This window comes from Meriones unguiculatus, chromosome X, assembly GCF_030254825.1.
Source record: "Meriones unguiculatus strain TT.TT164.6M chromosome X, Bangor_MerUng_6.1, whole genome shotgun sequence".
NCBI lineage: Eukaryota > Metazoa > Chordata > Mammalia > Rodentia > Muridae > Meriones > Meriones unguiculatus.
The window spans coordinates 23,706,313-23,726,859 of record NC_083369.1 but is presented as its reverse complement, the minus strand read 5'-3'; the positions used below and the strand labels follow the sequence as shown (position 1 = coordinate 23,726,859).

The 20,547-nt window shown below is 40.4% G+C and overlaps 1 protein-coding gene across 2 annotated transcripts in view; it reads left to right on the top strand.

The window, feature by feature from the left end:
* Positions 1-1,139: 1,139 nt before the first annotated feature.
* Positions 1,140-20,547, top strand: part of Ophn1 (oligophrenin 1) — a 389,762-nt gene continuing 370,354 nt past the window's right edge. For both annotated transcript variants that reach the window (XM_060375008.1, XM_060375007.1), the window contains exons 1-2: positions 1,140-1,656; positions 1,854-2,026. In XM_060375008.1, coding sequence (XP_060230991.1) covers positions 1,601-1,656; positions 1,854-2,026 — 229 coding nt within the window. In that variant the 5' untranslated portion in view covers positions 1,140-1,600. The remainder of the gene's footprint in view (positions 1,657-1,853; positions 2,027-20,547) is intronic.

The following is a 20,547-nucleotide window of genomic DNA, read 5'->3' as shown; positions in this document are numbered from 1 at the left end:
GTTTGGGCAGAGTGCAGGGTATCTTATGAAAGAAGGGGGAGATGAAAGACCTGAAGGGGACAGGAACTCCACAAGGAGAGCAATAGAATAAAAAAATCTGGACATAAGGTGTTTTCTGAGACTGTACTTCAACCAAGGACCATTCATGGAGTTAACCTAGAACCCATGCACAAATGTATCCCATGGCAGTTCAAGGTCCAAGTGGGTTCCCTAGTAATGGGAACAGGGACTATCTGTGACATGAACTCAGTGGCCGGCTCTTTGATCACCTCCACCTCAGGAAGGTGCAGCCTTACCAAGTCAGAGGAAGACAATGCAGCCACTCCCGAGGAGACCTGATAGACTAGGATCAGATGGAAGGGAGGAGGACCTCTCCTGTCAGTGGACTGGGGGAGGGGCATGGGAGGAGAAGAGGGAGAGAGGGCGGGGTTGGGAGGGGGTAAGGGAGGGGGCTACAGCTGAGATACAAAGTGAATAAACTGTAATAAATAAATAATAAATAAATAAATAAATAAATAAGGGGGAAAAAGGAGCCCAGGTTCCCCTACAAGAGACATTGGACAAAAGGCCTTTTGGATAAACTGCAAAGCAATTCAAAGTAATTTCTTTTTAGGTCCTCCATTAACAGACAGAAAATCATATATTTAGTTATCAGCCTATGCATTGCCTTGGGTCACAGAAACCATTCCTTGACGCCCTACTCAGAAAGAAATTCAAATCTAGTTGTGGCCTGTTTCTTCTGCATGGGGTTCTGGGGCTTATAGAGATCCTACAATAGGCGTCAAAACACAGGAAATTAGTGACTTGTACTAGGAGACACAGGAAAAGGAGAAAAAGAGGATGGAAGAAAGAAAAAAAAGGACACCAAATACGGGTATGAGAGACAGTCTCCCATCATTTATCCTTTTGTGTTTTTGCTGCAGTTGTGGAAACTTTGCAAGCACCCTCGGGGGCTGGGGCGGTACACCTGCCTCTCTAGGATTGCTGTGCCCGGGATAGCCTTAGGGAAGTAGAACTGGGAGAGCGGCCACTCTGGAAGGGTGGTGGGAGACCGCAGGGTGGAGTCATGGGACTTGCAAACGGAAAGACTACATATCCCAGGCCGCCACGCTCTCCAGATGGAGTGCTAGGGCGCTGACTGCTCCCCAGTTTCCGTAGGGAAGCGCCTGGCTACCACAGCTATTGTGCATAGCGCCGTCGCCTTCCTCTTCCCGCTGTAGCTGCTGTGTTGGGAGGAAAGCTACGTTTCCTTGGCGCCGGGCTTAACCCTCTAAGTGCCAAACCCCACAGCATGCCGGCTCCCAGGAACAAGTAGGCGGTCTCTGCGGCTGCCGAGTTGTGGGCGAGGAGCCCCGAAGACCCGAGGAAGACATCCGAAGGGAGCCCTTGCTCTCGGCCGGTTTCGGAGCTGGGGCTCGGCCAGCGTCAAGCCGTGGCATTGGCTTTAAGAAGGGGGAGGGGAGACGCGGTACTCTGCGTAGGGAGCCTGGGAAGAAAGCCTTGGCTGGCTTGGGAGCGCGGAGAGGCGGCCCCCGCGTCCGCGCTCTCCCTGCCTCCACCCTGGGCCGTCCGGGACGCAGCGCTGTGCTTTGGGGAGGCGATGACTAGGGTTGTGCTGCTCGCTAGGTTGCACCCTGCCGGCGTCAGCAGGCGTTGGTAAGCACTCCGGGTCACCCGCAGCCACCAGTGGACTACGCGCTCCTGCTATACACCAGCAGGCGCTCCCAAGAGTTTCATTGGAACAGGTACCTGTCCTTTAAAGGGAGTGGGGCTAAGAGTCGTCTAAAAGTGGATCCTGAACACAACCCACTGGGTATGTTCTGATGCTCTCGCTCTTTGTCTCTAATCGCTAGCCCCTCCGCTATCATAACCATGGGGCATCCCCCGCTGGAGTTCAGTGACTGCTACCTCGACAGCCCCGATTTCCGCGAGAGGCTCAAGTGTTATGAACAGGAGCTGGAGAGGACCAATAAATTCATCAAAGATGTGATCAAAGACGGCAGCGCGCTTATCAGTGCTATGAAAAGTAAGTGGAAGGCTTCCATGAACTGTTTGTCTGAGTAGGTGGTTCTGGCCTTTAAACCTTTCCATGCCACAGGGGGAAGGGAGGATCTGCAGTGACTTTCAAGCCACATCTTTGAATCTCAGGAGTTTGTGAACATTGGAGAGTGGGGTCAGTAGAAGTGGAAAATGGTGAGGTCAAGCAGAACTTTGGGCCTTTTCCTTCACTGGCCCTGACCTTGTAAGATTTAATCTGTAGCTGGGACAGGGACCTCTTCTGCAGTTCCTCTTACTTAGCAGATCGTTATTGAAAATGACAATCTGCCCAACCTGTCAGACATGGCCAGCACCCCTGTTTGATATAAGGTGACTCCCACGCTGACCAAGGAACTGCCCCAGCAACCCCTAAAGAATTGACAATTAAGGCTAAGATTTTTGTCCTAGGAGCTGCGTATTGCAGAAAAGTGGAGGTGCAGTAAAACTTTACCTTTCACAGATCATATTCTAAGGATTGTTGGTTGACTTCACATACTACTGAATTCTGCTTCAATGTGGAGCAAAGATCTGTCTATTTCATGGTCCAAGAGGCCCAGATTCCCTGGGTATAAAATACATGCCTAGGGTGTGGGAGTCCTGCCCATAAAGTACATTACCTAGCCTTGCTTTTTCAGTGGTCAGAGCTTCCTCACTTGTGGGACTGTTTTCCCTCCTCTGTGTGGAGTTTTTTTTTTTTTTAATTATTTTATTTATTTTTGACGGTTGTCAGGAGGCTCAGAGAAAAAGAAAAAAATAATAAACACCGCCAACGAGAGTATAAGCAAGCAAACCCTCTGTGCCAAAATATATACCCAGGAGAATGGAAGTATTTAAATAGAGTAATGATTAATTTTTCTTTCCTCAGCTGAAAGATAATTGTGAAAGGTAAAGTCAATGTGAAGGAGCCTCTCTATGTTTTTAATTTTGTTTTAGGTGGATTTACCCTCAGAACACCCTAGGTCTAGTTTGAGCGGTCCCTTGTGCCAGGCTGCTACAGCCAGCAAGAGTGGAGGGAGACTTAACAAGCTTTGGTGCCTTGAGACCAGCTGCAAGCCAGTTTTTCTCCTGTTGCAGTTCTAGTTTGTGATTGTCTAATTTGTTTTTGCCTGGCCACTTTTGGTTAGAATCCATAAACTTTTCAAGTTCCTTTGATTTCTTTAATTTGAGTTTGACAATTTAATGCTTTATTGTCTTGTCACCTGTAAGCTTGTTAACAGTAAGCTGTGTTAGCACCTTAAAATGGAATATTTTAAAATACTTATCCTTGGAGACTTGTAGGCCAGGCTTTTGGGTGTGTCTCCTCTTAACGGAGTTTATTGAGAGGTTGAGGATATGGAGGCTGTGTCACAGAAATAGAAATTTGAGGTTGTGAATTTCTTCTTATTGCAAATTGCTTGGTGTAATATTCACAATTAAAGCTCATTATATAAATGCTAGTTAGGAGCTAGTTTTGTGACATGTAAGGAAAACTGAAATTGTGCTAAAAATGTTCAGCTAAATCATATCCATTTGACTAAGGTGTGTAAGAAAAAAAAAATCAGTTCAATAAAACATTTTGGGGCAAGGCAAAATGTTTTTTCCCTAGTGCTGGAGACCAAATTTATGTCTTTTTGAGTGTGCTAGGTACATACAGAGGTCTTGGTTTTTGGAAACAGGGTCATAATATGAAGGTTGGACTGGCCTTGAATTGCTAATCTTTTTGTCTTATCTTCCCAAGTGATGGTTTATAAGCAGGCACCACCATGGCTGGTAGAGCAAGTGGTTTGTAAATTAAGAGGCAAGGAGAAGGTTTTCTTCTTTTCATGTTTTCTGGGTCTTAGAGTGGAAAGAGTTAGCAGTTGTGCAGGCTTAAACCTTTGCACATGGGCTGCAGATCTGAAAGCTATTCCAGGATAGGGGACTATTTTATATTTATGGCGATTTTCTTTTTTTTTCTTTCCTTTTCTTTTCTTTCCTTTCCTTTCCTTTCCTTTCCTTTCCTTTCCTTTCCTTTCCTTTCCTTTCCTTTCCTTTCCTTTCCTTTCCTTTCCTTTCCTTTCCTTTTCTTCCTTCCTTCCTTCCTTTTTTTCTTTCTTTTCTTCTTTTCTCCCTCCTTCCCTCTCTCCCAGCCTCCCTCCCTCCCTTCCTTCCTTCTTCTTTCTTTCTTCTGAGACAGTATTTCTCTGTGTAGCCTTGGCTGTTCTAGACTCACTCTGTAGGCCATGCTGGCCTCAAACTCACAGAGATCTACCTACACAGAGATCTACACAGAGATCTACCTACTCGAGTGCTGGGATTCCAAGCATGCACTACCATACTCAGCTGTGATGATTTTCTATTTCAGAGTCAGTGTAGCTTAAAATAGGATGGGGAGGTATTAAAACCCCCATGACTAACCCTTCCTTCATTGCTTTTCTTTAAGCTCTACAAGTTCTAACTACTTGAGTAGTTAGAGGCAAAGACGGAATGTTTCCTAAATCTTTACCTCAGTAATATTTGTCCCCCAACCTCTGCTTCTTCATACTGTGACAGTTCAGAGACTTTTTTTCAGGGTAGGTAGGGTGGTTGCAAAACACAGGTGTGTGTCTCCTAAGTGAAGGAAAGAAAAAATTATCCCATTGGGATTGAATTTAGATGACCTCGGTGTTATATAGTCATGGCTTCCTCATTTTATGGGATCTGGCACAAACCATTTCAACCATTAAATGTAATTCAAAAATTAAAAATTTTAAGGAGAGGTAAATGTTAAACTACCCCATTTTGGTAAACAGTGGATATCTTTATGGTAAAGTATAATGATAGATTTGTAAAATATAAAGTCGGTGGTGGACTGGGCATGTAGCTCAGTGGTTGAATGTTTGCCTATCATGAGCAAGGCTCTGTATTCCATCCATAGTACTGGAATTAAAAAAAAAAAAGCTATTGCCATAGTAATACTGGTAATGATAGCCAACTTACAGGGTAGTTGTGAGGTTTAAGAAAATTAATTCTAAAAGGGTTTTGTAAAATAGAAATGACTGAAACAAGTACATTGTTATACTGTATCTTTTGGTCACTAATACATCTGTTGACGAATGTACAATTTTCAGTAAAGTTCGGAAAGAAAATACATAAATAGAAGTAGTTGGAAACAGTCTTTTTTCTTGTTACCTTGTTGGAAAAGGACACTCATTCGGGCACAATTGAAATGAGTATTGTATTCATGCTTATGGATCCATTTTAGCAACTGGAACATGGCAATAAAATGCAGGACAATGATTGACACTTAACTAAATTGGCTATCAAATAAAATGGCTAGCATTCCTGCAAACCCTGAGACATGGCACACTGTGCTGCAATACTCAGCCGTAATTTTCCTTTAGGTTGTTAACCCAGGTGAAACTTGATATCAATACTTTTACCCCACTGTGTGATTTTGCAAAGAGTTCCGGATAAGGCTTTAGACAATAAACATGTGTGGCTATTAGTGCCTTAAGTGTGGTCCTGTTTGAATACTGTGCTGGATAGTTGTTTTTTTTTGTTTGTTTGTTTTTGTTTTTGTTTTTGTTTTTTTTTTTTTTTCATCTTCACGCAGCTAGAGTTGTCTGGGAAGAGGAAAGCCAATTAAGGGAATGCATTGCTCATATCGTCTGTAGACATGTTGGATGTGTTATTTTCTGGATTGATATGTGGAGGCCACAACCAAAGTGCCACCTCTGAGCAGTTGGTACTGGGTGACTTAAAAAAAGCAACCCAGAAAGCAGCATTCTTTCCTTATCCTTTGCTTCAGTTCCTGCCCTCACTGGTGGATTATGACTTGGGAATTGTAAGCAGAAATATATTCTTTCCTCCCCAAGATGCTCTGGCCATTTTTTTTTTTTAAATCACAGCAACAGAAAGCAAACTAGGACAAATACTTAGGTTTATTTAATTCAGTGTTCTAAGGTAATTGATAGCCAGCCTGCCTCCTTTGATGGGTACTTGATCCCCCCTCCTTAAATGTAATGTGTTTATAATTATTGGAGCATATGACAATTATATGTTTAATAGAAAATAAGCAATCATCACTCTGAAATATGATGACAGTATTGCCTGCTTTTCTGTGGTCATTTGCTGGTTTTCTCTCTCTGTTTCTGTCTCTCTCTCTCTCTCTCGCTCGCTCGCTCGCTCGCTTTGTGTGTGTGTGTGTGTGTGCGTGCATGTGCGCATGCATATGTGCTGGGGATAGAATATGGGGCCTTGTGCATGCCGGGCAAGCTCTTTCCTCCTGATTGATATACCCATGCCTCTCCTTTTTTTTCCTTGTTGACAGTTTTAGTACTTTTGATGTTCTTGAATATTTTCTAAGCACTGAGGGTGGCATTGTTCAGTATAAAATATATGGCTTGTTGCTTATAGTTCCTAGAAACCCGAGACACTTAATGTAGACTATATATAGTTCATGGAACACATGCCATTAATTCAGTAAATAACTGTGTACATGCTATGCTCTAAAAAAAACTTTGTTCAGACAGATGTTGTATATACACAGTGAGTCACAGATGGATATCAATCTCAAGAAGTTCCAAGATTAGTAGGGGAGAGAGGAAAATGAAAAATAACTGCTGTATGAGGTACTGAAGTTCAGAGCTTTAGAGTAGGATGGTGAAAAAAAAAAGAACTAGAGTTGGGTGGTGGACATGATTGTATGTCCATTAGAGAGAAAGAATACTCATTTCTTGGTGAAAGACAGAGGAAGCAAAGGAGGAAATAGCACCAGAGCTTGCAAGAATTAACAATACATTGAGTTATTAAGCTGTATACCAGTGTTTCCTAAATTTTTTAGATGTTATGCTTTATGAACAGGTAATGCCTAAAGAAAGTTTTGCTATGCCAGAATATAGATTTAGCTTTGTTTTAGAAAGATATATTTAGAGACTATCAAGAATAGTGAGTTAGCACCCTCGCACAAATGTTTGTGTCTCTCTTTTTCATTTTTAGGCAGGTCTCATTAAGGAACTCAAGCATACTTCGAATTCACTATGTATCTCACTCCGGCCTTGATTTCATTATCTTTCTTTTGTATGAGTGTGTGTGTGTGTGTGTGTGTGTGTTTGTAGCTTTTTCAAATAAATTATACTGTTGTAAATCAAAGACAATTTTATCACTATAAATTTTACTATTGAAATCTCAGAGGTCACATAGCTACATCTGAAAAGCTAACAAAGTATAAGCAGATCAACAGATGGATTTCAAGAGAAAATAAAGAATTGCTGGTAAGTTTCTTTTTTTAGAGTCTTAATTTATTTTTTATTAATTACAATTTATTCACATTGTATCCCAGCTGTAACTCCCTCCCACTTCCACTCCAAATACCACCCTCGCTCCCTCTTCTCCTCCTAAGCCCATCACTCAGTCCACTGATAGAGGAGGTCCTCCTTGCCGTCCATCTGATCCTAGTCTATCAGGTCTCATCAGGACTGGTTGCATTGTCTTCTTCAGTGGCCTGGTAAAGCTGTGCCCCCCTCCCAGGTGGAGGTGATCAAAGAGAAGGCCACTGAGTTCATGTCAGAGACAGGCCGTGTTCCCCTAACAGGGAACCCACTTGGACAATGAGCTGCCATGGGCTACATCTGTGTAGGGGTTCTAGGTTATCTCCATGCATGGTCCTTGGTTGGAGTATAGGTCTCAGACAACACCCCTGTGCCCAGATTGTTGGTTCTGTTGCTTGCCTTATAGAGCTTCTGTCCCCTCCAGGTCTTTCTATCTCCTTTTTCTTTTATAAGATACCCTGCACTCTGCCCAAAGTGTGTCTATGAGTCTCAACATCTGCTTTGATACCCTGCTGGGTGGAGACTTTTAGAGGCCCACTGTGGTAGGCTGCCATCCTGTTTCCTGTTTTCTACCTCTTTGGATGACCATTCCTTTTGACTTTCTGAAAGAAGGATCCTCCTTCTTTCTTAGCTTCTTTATTTGTACAGATTTTAGTATGATTATCCTATATTAGATGTCTAATATCCACTTATATGTGAGTATAGACCATGTGTGTCTCTCTGTTTCTTGGATACTTCACACAGGATGATCTTTTCTAGATCCCACTATTTGCCTGCAAATTTCATGATTTCCTTGTTTTTAATTGCTGAGTAGTATTCCAATGTGTAAATGTACCACAATTTCTGTATCCATTCCTCATCTAACAGACATCTGGGTTGTTTCCAGCTTCTGGCTATTACGAATAAAGCTGCTACAAACATGGTTGGACAAATGTCCTTGTGTACTTGAGCATAATTTCACTATCTGCCTAGGAGTGGTATAGCTGGATCTTGGGGAAGCACTATTCCCTAATTGTCTGAGAAAGCACCAGATTGATTTCCAAAGTGGTTGTATAAGTTTACATTCCCACCAGCAGTGGAGGAGGGGTACCCTTTCTTCACATCCTCTCCAGCATGTGTTGTCACTTTAGTTTTTTATCTTAGCCATTCTGATGGGTGTAAGGTGAAATCTCAGGGTCATTTTAATTTGCATGTCTCTGATGACTAAGGACGTTGAACATTTCTTTGAGTGTTTCTCTGCCATTTAATATTCCTCTGCAGAGAATTTTCTGTTTAGCTCTGTACCCCATTTTTAAAATTGGATTACTTGTTTTGTTGCTTTTTAATTTCTTGAGTTCTTTATGTATTCGGGTTATTAGCCCTCTATCAGATATAGGGTTGGTGAAGATCCTTTCCCAGTCTGTAGGCTCTCATTTTGTTCTGAGGACAGTGTCCTTTGCTTTACAGAAGCTTTTCAGTTTCATGAGGTCCTATTTATTGATTGTTGTGCTGTTGGTGTTCTGTTCAGGAAGTTGTCTCCTGTGTCAATGAGTTCAAAGTTCTTTCCCACTTTTTCTTCTAAGCGGTTTAGTGTGTCTAGTTTTATATTGAATTCTTTGATCCACTTGGACTCTAGTTTGTGCAGGTTGATAAATATTTATCTATTTGCATTTTTCTACATGTAGACATCCAGTTAGACCAGCACCATTGTTGAAGATGCTATGTTTTCTTGCATTGTATGGTTTTGGCTTCTATGTAAAAAATCAAGTACCTGTAGGTGTATGGGCTTATTTCTTGCTCTTATTTCTTGGTCTTCTATTCAATTCCATTGATCCTCCAGACTGTTTCTCTGGCAGTACCATGCAGTTTTTATAACTGTTGCTCTATAGCGTAGCTTGAGATCAGGGATGGCGATACCTCCAGACAATCTGTTATTATACACGCTTGTTTTAGCAATTCTGAGTTTTTTGTTTTTTCCATATGAAATTGAGAATTTTTCTTTCAAGGTCTGTAAAGAATTGTGTTGGTAATTTGATGGGAATTGCATTGAATCTGTAGATTGCCTTTGGCAGGATGGCCATTTTTACTATGTTAATCCTACCAATCCATGAATATGGGAGATCTTTCCATCTTCTGATATACTCTTCAGTTTCTTTCTTCAGAGACTTGAAGTTTTTTTTTCATACCGGTCTTTCACTTGCTTACAGTTACACCAAGGTACTTAATGTTATTAGTGGGTATTGTGAAGGGTGTAGTTTCCCTAATTTCTTTCTCAACTCTTTTGTTTTTCATGTACAGGAGGGCTTTTGAGTTTTGAGTTTTGATTTTTTTTTTAGTTAATTTTGTATCCAGCCACTTTGCTGAAGGTGTTTATCAGCTGAAGAAGTTCTCTGGTTGAATTTTTGGGGTTGCTCATGTATACTATCATGTCATGTGCAATAGTGATATTTTGACTTCTTCATTTCCGATTTGTATCCCCTTGATCTCCTTTAGTTGTCTCATTGTTCTAGCTAGGACTTCAAGAACTATGTTGAAGAGATACGAAGAGAATGGGTGGGTAGCCTTGCCTTGTCTGTGATTTCAGTGGGATTGATTTAAGTTTTTCTGTTTATTTTGATGTTGGCTATAGGCTTGTTGTATATTGTCTTTGCTATGTTTTGGTATGTGCCTTGTATCCCTGATCTCTCCAGGACTTTACACGTGAATGGGTGTTGGATTTTGTCAAATGTTTTTTTTTTGTTTTGTTTTGTTTTGTTTTGTTTTTGTTTTTTGCATCTAAGGAGATGGTCATGTGGTTTTTCTCCTGAAGTTTGTTTATATCGTGGATTACATTGATGGATTTCCATGTATTGAACCACCCCTGAATGCCTAATTGGGGGAATGAAGCCTACGTGGTCGTGATGGATGATATCTTTTATGTGTTTTTAGATTCTGTTTTTGAGTGTTTATTGAGTATTTTGCATCAATGTTCATAATACAGATAGGTCTGAAGTTCTCTTTTTTGTTAGGTCTTTGTGTGGTTTAGGTATCAAGGTGACTGTGGCTTCATAGAATGAGTTTGGTAATGTGCCTTCTGTTTCTAGTTTGTGGAAGAGTTTGAAAAGAATTGGAGTTAGCTCTTCTTTGAAGGTCTGGTAGAATTCTGTACTGAAACCTTCTGGCCTTGTTTTTTTTTTTTTTTTTTTTTTTGAGAGGCTTTTGATGACTGCTTCTATTTACTTGGGGGATATAGGACTATTTAATCTATTTATCTGGTCTTGATTTAATTTTGGTAAATGGAACTTATCAAGATTTGTTCTTTTCATTTAGAGTTTCAAAATTTCTGCCATATATGCTTTTGAAGTAAGACCTAATGATTGTTTGGATTTCCTCAGTGTCTGTTTTTATGTTCCTCTTTTCATTTCTGATTTTGCTGATTTGGATAGTTTCTCTCTGCCTTTTAGTTAGTTTGGCTAAGGGTTTGTCTATCTTGTTGATTTTCTCAAAGAAACAGTTTTTGGTTTCATTGATTCTTTCACTTTCTACTTTACTGATTTCTGCTCTGAGTTTGATTATTTCCAATGGTGTATTCCTCTTGGGTGTGTCTGCTTCATTTTTTTTTTCTAGGAATTTTTGGTGTGCTGTTAAGTTACTTGTATGAGATATTTCAAACTTCTTTTTGGAGGCATTTAGTGCCATGAACTTTCTTCTTAGCAGTGCTTTCATTATGTCACATAAGTTTGGGTAAGTTGTACCTTCCTTTTCATTGAATTTTAGGAAGTCTCTATTTTTTTTTTCATCTCTTCCCTGACCAAGCTGTTACTGAGTAGAGATTTGTTTAGTTTCCATGTGTATTTAGGCTTTTTGTTATTTCTGTTGTTTTTGAGGTCTGGTTTTAGGCCATGATGGTTTGATAGGATACAAGGGATTATTTTGTTCTTCTTTTATCTGTTGAGGCTTGATTTGTGCCTGATATGGTCAATTTTTGAGTGGGTTCTGTGAGTTGCTGAAAAGAAGGTATGTTCTTTTGAGTTTGAGTGAAAAGTTCTGTAGACATCTATTAGGTCCATTTGATTTAGGATCTCTGTAAATGTCATTATTTCCCTATTTAGCTTCTGTCTACATGATCTGTCCTTTGGTGAGAGTAGAGTGTTAAAGTTTCCCACTGTTAAGGTTTTGGGATCGATATGTGATTTAAGTTTCAATAATGTTTCATTTACAAATGTAGGTGCTCTTGTATTTAGGGTATAGATGTTCATGATTGTGATGTCCTCCTGGTGGATTTTTCCTCTGATGACAATGATGTGCCCTTCCTCATTTTTTTTGATTAAATTTGGTTGAAAGTCTAGTTTATTAGATATTAGGATAGCTATTCCAGCTTGTTTTTTGGGGGGTCTATTTGCTTGGAAAACATTTTTCCAGTCCTTGAGGTAGAGGTGTGTTTCTTAGATGCCACAGAGTTTTGGATCCTGTTTCCACAACCATTCTGTTAGTCTGTGTCTTTTTATTTGAGAGTTAAGTCCATTGATGTTGATAGATAATAGTGACTAATGAATGCTAGTTCCTTTTATTATGGAATTAGTGTGTTATTGTGTTTTTACATTATTTTTCTTTTAATTTTTTTGTTGTGAAGTTATCTACATCCTGTGTTTTCTTGGGGGTAGTTGGTTTTATTAGATTGGAGTTTTCCTTCTATTATCTTCTGTAAGGCTGGGTTGCTGTGTAGATATTGTTTAAGTTTAATTTTGTCACGGAATATTTTTTTTCTCCATCTATGTTGATTGAAAGCTTTGCTTGGCATAGTAGTCTGGGTTGGTATTTGTGGTCTGTTAGAGTCTGCACGACAACTGCCCAGGCAGTTCTTGCTTCCATATTTCCTTTTGAGAAGTCTGGTATGATTTTGATAGGTCTACCTTTGTTTGTTACTTGGCCTTTTTTCCTTGCTGCTTTTAATATTTTTTTTTCTTTGTTCTGTAGATTTAGTGTTTTGACTATTATATGGCATGATGAGTTTCTTTTCTGGTCTCGTCTATATGGTATTCTATAGGTCTCTTATGTTTATGGTCATCTCTTTAAGTTGGGAAAATTTTCTTTTATGATTTTCTTGAAAATGTTTTTTGGACCTTGGAACCTGGAATCTTCTTTTTCTTCTATTCCTGTTATTCTTAGATTTCATCTTTTCATGGCATCCTTGATTTCTTGGATTTTTTTTTTTTGGAACTTTTCCAATTTTACATTTTCTTTGAGAGATGTATTAATTTCTGCAATTGTATCTTCAGCGCCTGAGAGTCTCTCTTCTATCTCTTGTATTCTGTTGGTGATGCTTACCTGTGTCGTTCCTGATCCTTTCTCCAAGTTCTCCAGCTCCAGGGTTTTCTCTGTTTGTGTTTTCTTTACTGATTCTAATTCTGTTTTCACACTTTGCACCATTTCCTTCATCTGTTTGAATGTGGATTCTTATCTTTCTATGATGGCCTCTATTTTTTGTTTGTTTCCTCTCTATCTCCCTCTACTTGTCCCTGTATTTGTTTGGCTGCATTTGCCTGTGTTTCTTTGAGAGCTTTGTTCACTTCCTTTTTCTGTGTATTAAAATACCTGGATAAGCATAGATTTGAGATCATTTACCAGGTTTCCAATGAATTAATACATCCATTGAGTTTTGGAGTTGCTGGTGATGCCATGATGTCCTGGTTTTTGTTGGATGTGTCCCTATGCTGACTTCTAGCTATCTGCTTATCAGTAACTTTCGTTGTTTGTTCCTGGAGTCTGTATTTCAGATGGATCTGTCTGTCTCTGGTGTCTGGAGTATTTTTCAGGAAGGTGAGAGTGGTCTGCCATTTCGAGAGTGGATGTTGGTGCTTTAGCTGTAGCTAAGGGAGTAAGGTCACAGGCACATGTGCACAAGAAGGGGAGTGTGCATGAGAGTATGCTTTGAAGTACAGGGTGCTAGAGCATGTGTATTCCTGGAAGGGTGGAGCATGAGCACAAGAGGGGATGCTGACACCATTTGTGTGTGCAATGTACATGTGTAGATGCCCTGAATGGGCCCACAGTCCTGTTGTACTGTCCTTCTGGCACTCAGATCTGCCTGGGTTTCACCATCTTGGTTCCAAGAATTTTTCACCTGGATTCCACTGTGAGACCCACAGAACACGGCCTTCAATGTTGTGAACGCTGCCCCAAGGATCCTTCTGTTGCTCAGAGTGGGGGCATGGGTGGGAGAGGTCCAGTGTCTGGCTCCTAAAGTAGAGGTACCCTGGATCTGGCACTCACCTGAATGCACACTTACTTGCTCGCAGGCCTAATTAGAAAGCACAGAGTAGAGAACCCCATGTTCTCTACTCTCAGTTTGGGGCCTGCAGGGTTAAATGAAAGTGTAGAATATCCCTCAGTTCAGTCTCCACTGTTTGGCTGCTGGGCAGGGAGACCTGTACTTTGGGCAGCTGCCTCTGCTGTCTCACTCACCAAGCAGGGATACTTGTGCTTGGGACAGCTGTGGCCCGCTGCTGCTGCAGACCTGGGAGGCCCTTACTGCAGCTGCCAATGCAATCTCAGTCACCAAGCAGGGAGGCTAACGCTTGGGGCAAGGGGAAGTGCAGGGTGTCGAATATTTGCCATGCTTAGGCACCAGAGACATCCACGGGTGACCTGGAACCAAACTTTCCTAACTGATGGGTTGTCCCCTTTCACCCAGGAAGCCTCAATGTCTATATTCTTGCTTCAGCTGCCCCTCCATTCACTAGTTTTGGAGTTTCAGATCCTGTACCCCTCAGATACTCTCCCCTCAGATACTGTGCCCCTCAGATACTTGAGACCATGTGCTTACTGGTTGCTGCCATCTTGGACTCCCCCTCATTATCTTTCTTTGCTAGTGTCTCAAGGGCTGTGATCACAAGGGTGTGCACAAAATTTCACTGTATTTTTGACATTTAAAACGATTTATTTATTTATTTATCTATTTATTTATTTATCTCTTTCTGTAGTCCAGGCTTTCCTTGAACATGCTAAGTAGCCCAGAATGACTTCAAACTTTATAATCTTCCTGCTTCAGTTTCCTGAATGCTCGGTATACAGGAATGAACAATGATATCCAATTTGTGATGATCTCTCTCTACAACTCAGGCAGGCTGCAAGCTCAAAGTTCTGCTACCTCAGCTTCCTGAGTGCTGGGAGAATAGGCCTGTATTACCATCCCTATCTATATTTTTTATATAGCTCAGGATAAATAAAGCCTTGTGTGTAAAGTGTCATATGATACATATGTTTTACTTCCAGGCCATGCATTCACTCACAGTTAACTCTGCTGCTGTGTGACAGCAGCCATAGAGAAAGAGTCAGTGAAACAAACGTTCCAGGAATAACTTACTAACATTGAAATGGAATTTTCAAACAATTTTTAGATGTCATGGTATTGTATTCCTTAGAATTTTTGTCAAGCATTAAAAATAAAGCTAGTAGTGGCATGTGTCATGTGCGTATAACCCAGCACTCATGAGATAGAAGCAGGAAAATGAAGATTTCAAAGCAATCCTGGGACAATGTGGAATGTTAGGGCATTTTGGGCTATAACAGAGAGATCCCGTACCTAAAAAACATCAAAAGAAACTTTCCTAAAAATATTAAAACAATTTTTAGTGCCGCTGGGGGAGGGTGACATATAAAAATAGTAAACTGCACTTGTTTTACCAGCTGCAGTTTGCAGACCTTTGTTGAAGCCGTTTGAATTAAGTAAACTTTTACTGGCAATCCAGAAAATGTAATTATTGGTAGACTGGAATGTTATATCTCACATTATGTAGTAAATAATTTTATTTTGGTGTGCTATAAATTATATCTGCCTTGCATTCAAGCATACCAAAAGAAAGAAGAATGAAGCTGCTGGAAGTGGATTAATAGGGCTGGAGTGTCTATGGAGAATGTAATAGTCTCACCCCCTTCAAAAGGCTGTTACATTCTTAATTATTTTTAAGTGTTCACTTTCAGATGTTGTGTGTGTGTGTGTGTGTGTGTGTGTGTGTGACAAAGTATTGCTATATAACCCAAGCTGACCTTGGAGTTGTGGCAATCTTTCTATAGCCCCCTAAGTTCTAGGAATACAGGTATGGACCATAACACCCACATATTATTGCTTTATTGTCATAGCTAAAGAAAATGTTTTTTGGCCAGGTGTGAGTGTGGTGCATGTCTTTGATCCTAGCACTTGAGGAGGGGAGATGCAGACAGAGGCAGATTTCTGTGAGTTTGAGGCCAGCCTGTTTTATAAAGCAAATCCAAGACATCTAGGGCTGTTATGCAGAGAAACCCTATCTCAAAAAGAAAGAAGAAAAAGAAGAAAAGGAGGAGAAAGAGGAAGAGGAGGAAAGAAGGAAGGAAGGAAAGAAATGAAGAAGAAAGAAAGAAAGAAAAAAGAAAGAAACAAACAAAGAAAGAAAGATAGATAGATTTTTTTTTTGCCATGCTATAAATTGAACCTAGGTCCTCATGCATGGTCTAGAAGTAGTGTGCCACTGAGCTATATCTCAAACACAATCAAATTGTTTTTGTAGGTTAGATTGAATGAATTGTAGTCTCTGAGCTAAATCATTTAGATTTATTAGCCAACAAGTCTTGGCCTTTCATATCCTAGGGAAATGGAGCATGAGAGTCTTTAGGGAGAAAGGTATTTGAGGACTAGAAACCATTTGCGATTTAGCAGAGGGAGGGCTATGGTATAATGGCAAAGGATACTAGACATAGCATCCAGGTAGACTGATATGATGTGGTTTGTGTCAATAAAAATGGGGAAGGATTAGGGCTTCTATATAGCTCTGTAGCTTTCTCTTCTAAAATTCCATTATGTCTTGTAGTTTAACAATTTCAGAAAGAGGGCTAGAGAGATAGCTCAGTGGTTAAGAGCACTGACTGCTCTTCCAGTCCTGAGTTCAATTCCCAGCAAACGCATGGATGGATCACAACCATCTATAATGTGATCTGGGACCCTCTTTTGGCATGACAGTGTATATGTAGATAGAGCACTCATATACATAAACAACAACAACAACAAAAAAAAACAATTTCAGAAAGAAATGATTAAACTACTTACGGAATTTATGTATATCAATTTTCACAAAAAATATTTTAGTTCACATGACAGTATTTAAGCTAAAATAAAACAAAATTTAGTCTTTTAAACCTAGGACTAATACAATGTATATATAAAACATGTCTGAAAACACACATAAGCACTATGTATATGTTGTTTTGGATTAATAAAAGTCATGTTTTAAAGGATCCACAATAGCTAGGTATGGTCTGTATCACCATCACTGTCTATATTTTTTTATATAGCTCAGGATCAATAAGCCTTGTCTATAAAATATCATAGTATACCTATTTGAGGTTTCCAGGCCATGCGTTCACTCACAATTAACTCTGCTGCTGTGTGAAAGCAACCATAGAGAAAGAGTCAGTGAAACAAGCATTTGGGAAAAACTTTTTAACATTACATATGCCTGTAACCCCAATTGGTGGCAGAAGGATCAGGAATTCAAGGTCATCCTCAGCTACATAGTGAATTTGAGACCAGCCTGCGATTCATGTGTCCTGTCTTAGAAAAACAAAAATAAATAAATAAGAGAATCTAGCCTGGGGTAGTGGCACGACTATGTAATCCCAGTACTTGTGAGGAAGAGGTAGGCATATAAGGAGCTCAAGGTCATCCTTGGCTATGCATAATTTGAGGTAAGCCTAGGCTTTAAGGAAAAAATAATAATTCCAAAGTTGCTATGTTAATCTTCTCATGTTGTTGTGATAAAATACTCTGACAAAATTAACTTAAGTGAGAAAGAGTTTCTTTTAGCTACGGTACAATCCATCATGGTGAGGAAGTGAAGGAAGTAGGAACTTGAAGCAGCTGGGCACATAACATTCATAGTCAGAAACAAAGAAAGATGAATGCGAGCTGCTGTTGAGGTTCTTTTCTCCATCCATACAGTGCTGGACACCCTGACATGGCTGCTTCTATCTACAATTAAGATGAATCTTTCTGAATCACTGAAGTTAAGTCAAGATAATTCACCACAGGCATGCCAGAAGCCCATTTCCTGATGATTTTAGATTGTGTCTAATTGGCAATGAACACTGACCATCACAGATGCATTCTGTACCAAAAATATATATGAAGTTGATAAAATGGTTGTGGCAGATTTTATGTAATTTTTATATCATAGCCTTAATATTTTAAAAGAGAACTTCTTTCTTACAGTCCATACTTTTATTTTATTTTCAGAGTTAATTACTGTTTTTTTTTTCTCTTTCATATATATTTGAAGATACAAGTTTTACATGTTTACACTAAGGTCACCTTTGGGTAACTTTTCAGTTTACACTTTGGCACATTGGTACCTATCTATGGACTGCTTTGCTGAGAGAATAGTTTGTTTCCAAGCCTGGTACTAGCTACCTGTGTGATCTTGAGTGCATCTCTGACTTTTGAATATGAGTTTTCTTACATGCACACAGAGCTCAGAGAACAAGATATTGGAGTCAGTTCTCTCCTTTGACCACATGTGTCTTGGGGATTGAACTCAGGTCTTTAGGCCTGGCAGTAAGTTCTCTGAGCCATCTTGCTGGCCTAATTACAAATAAATTTAAAAGAGTTATAGTACCTTTAGTCTGAAAATTACAAGACATCATTGAGAGCTGGGAATAAAGTATGGTGGTAAGAAGGCTTGCTTAGTATGAGTAAGGCCCTGGGTTTGATTCTCAGCCTTCCAAAAATCATTAAAAGAGATAAAAGATCTACTGAAGGGGAAGATTCCATGGTAGTGAAATTAAAGGCTAGTTTGAGATGGAAGACACCAGTGAAATAAGGCTTTCTAGAGACAACAAGACTGATACACATATGAACTCAGAGACTGTGGCAGCATTCACAGGGCTAAGCCAGATCAGGTCCCAGTGCTATGCTGGGAAATAGACATAAACCCCTGTCCCTCACTCAGAAGCTATCTCTAGTTGATAACTGCTTGCAAATGAAAAAAAAAAAAAATTACTCCAGCAGAGTATCACTGGGCACACAAACCACACGTAAGGCCAGGTCCAAAAATGCCCAGCAATAGATGGCTACCACAAAACAAACTCAATGCTATTTTTAGAGGGTTGTGTGTGTGACAGTGCTTTTTCTAGGCTTTTAATTTTTTTTCACCTTAGAGATTTTTTGCTTATATATTGTGATGATTTTAATAGGTTTGGCCCCCATAGACTCATGTGTTTGAATGCTTGGCCTACAGAGAGTGGCACTCTTATGAGGTGTGGCCTTGTTGGAGTAGGTGTGGCCTTGCTGGAGGAAGTGTATCACTGTGGGGGTGGATTTTGAGGTTTCATATGCTCATGCTTCACTAAGTGTGGAATGCAAGTCTGCTGGCTGCCTTTGGATCAAGATGTAGAATTCTTGGCTCCTCCAGTACCATGTCCTGCCTGGATGTTGCCATGCTTTCTGCCATGAGGATAATAGACTAAACCTCTGAAACTATAACTCCAGGCCCAAGTAAATGTCCAAAGCCAAAAAAATCTAGGCTCAGGGGGCCTGCAGAGACTGATGCATCAATCAAGGACCATGCATGGAGAAAACCCAGACCCAGACCTCATGTTCATATGCAACTCATAGACAGCTCAGTCTCCATGTGGGTCCATAGTAAGGGGAACAGGGGCTATCCCTGACATGGACTCTGTTGCCTGCTCTTTGATCACTTCCCCCCTGCAGGCTGGCTTCCCAGGCCACAGAAGAAGAGAATGTATGCAGTTTTGATGAGACTTGATAGTATAGGGTCAGATGGTAGGGGAGGACTCTCCCTTTCAGTGGACTAGGGGAGGGGGATAGGGGATGAGGGAGGGAGGATAAGACTGGGAGGAGATGAAGGAAGGGGTTATAATTGAGATATTAAGTGAAATTGTAAAAGCCTTTTATAAGAGTTTCCTTGGTCATAGTGTTTCTTCACAGCAATGGAAACCCTAACTAAGTCATATGTTATGGGTTCCAATGTTGTTTTAAAGTTTTTCTATGTGTGCAATGTGTGTGTCACACCATTTGCATGTGTTTCTCATGCTTTTTCTTTGTCTCCCCACCCCCTTTTGTGCATTTTGTTTTGTGGTTTGTTTTTATCGTATCTTATTTTCTTATTCTTTTTAGATGACTTTGTTTTCTAATGAGAAAAAGAAAGGGTATGGATTTTGGATGGTGGGGAAGTGGGGAGGATCTGGGAGGAGTTGGGAGAAAGAGAAACCATAATCAGAATATATTGTATGAAAGAAAAATGTATTCTCTTTTTAAGACAGTATTTGTTATTTCTTTCCTTCCTTCCTTCCTTCCTTCCTTCCTTCCTTCCTTCCTTCCTTCCTTCCTTCCTTCCTTCCTTCCTTCCTTTCCCTCCCTCCCTCCCTCCCTCCCTCCCTCCCTCCCTCCCTCCCTCCCTCCCTTCCTTCCTTCCTTCCTTCCTTCCTTCCTTCCTTCCTGTTTTTTGAGACAGGGTTTCTCTGTGTAGCCTCAGCTGTCCTCACTCCATAGAGCAGGCTGGCATTGAACTCAGAGATACTCCTGTCTTTGCCTCCCAAATGCTGGGATCAAAGGCGTGTACCACTACCACAACGACTGGGCAAAAAAAAAGGGGGGGGTATTTATCATGATGATAATATAACCTACCTGATCTACAGATTTAACACTGTTTCTAGCAAAGTGCTAGATAGCTTCATTTTAGAAATTCATTAGCATTTTATAGCTTAGCTCAGGCTAGCCTGGAATTTATCATGTAATATAGGTTGGTTTTGAATTTGTGCTATTCCTCATGCCTCAGTGTCCTGGGTGCTGGGAGAAATGAATCACCATACCAGGCAAAAATGCATGAACATTTTAACATTAATATGAAAAGGAAGGGACACCTCCATCTTGAAAAACAATTTAATTGTAGATCTTCCCTCACTCAATTTTAAAACATTAAGAGGTCAGTGGACTACAGTATTGGGGAATAAAATCTCCCACTTACAGTCAATTGAATTTCATCAGTGAGTGAAGAGAAGAGACAATAGCTGGTGTCCACCAACAGGTTATCAACCCAACAGATTATCCTCTAAAGTGTTGTTGGATCCTGGCCTTGTTAAAACACACACAAATTGGCTGGGCATGGTGGCACATGACTTTAATCCTGGCACTATTAGCTGACGAAGAGGCAGGTGGATCTCTGTGAGTTCAAGGCCATCCTGGCCTACAAATATAGTCCAGGACAGCTAGGGCTCTGTTACACAGAGAAAC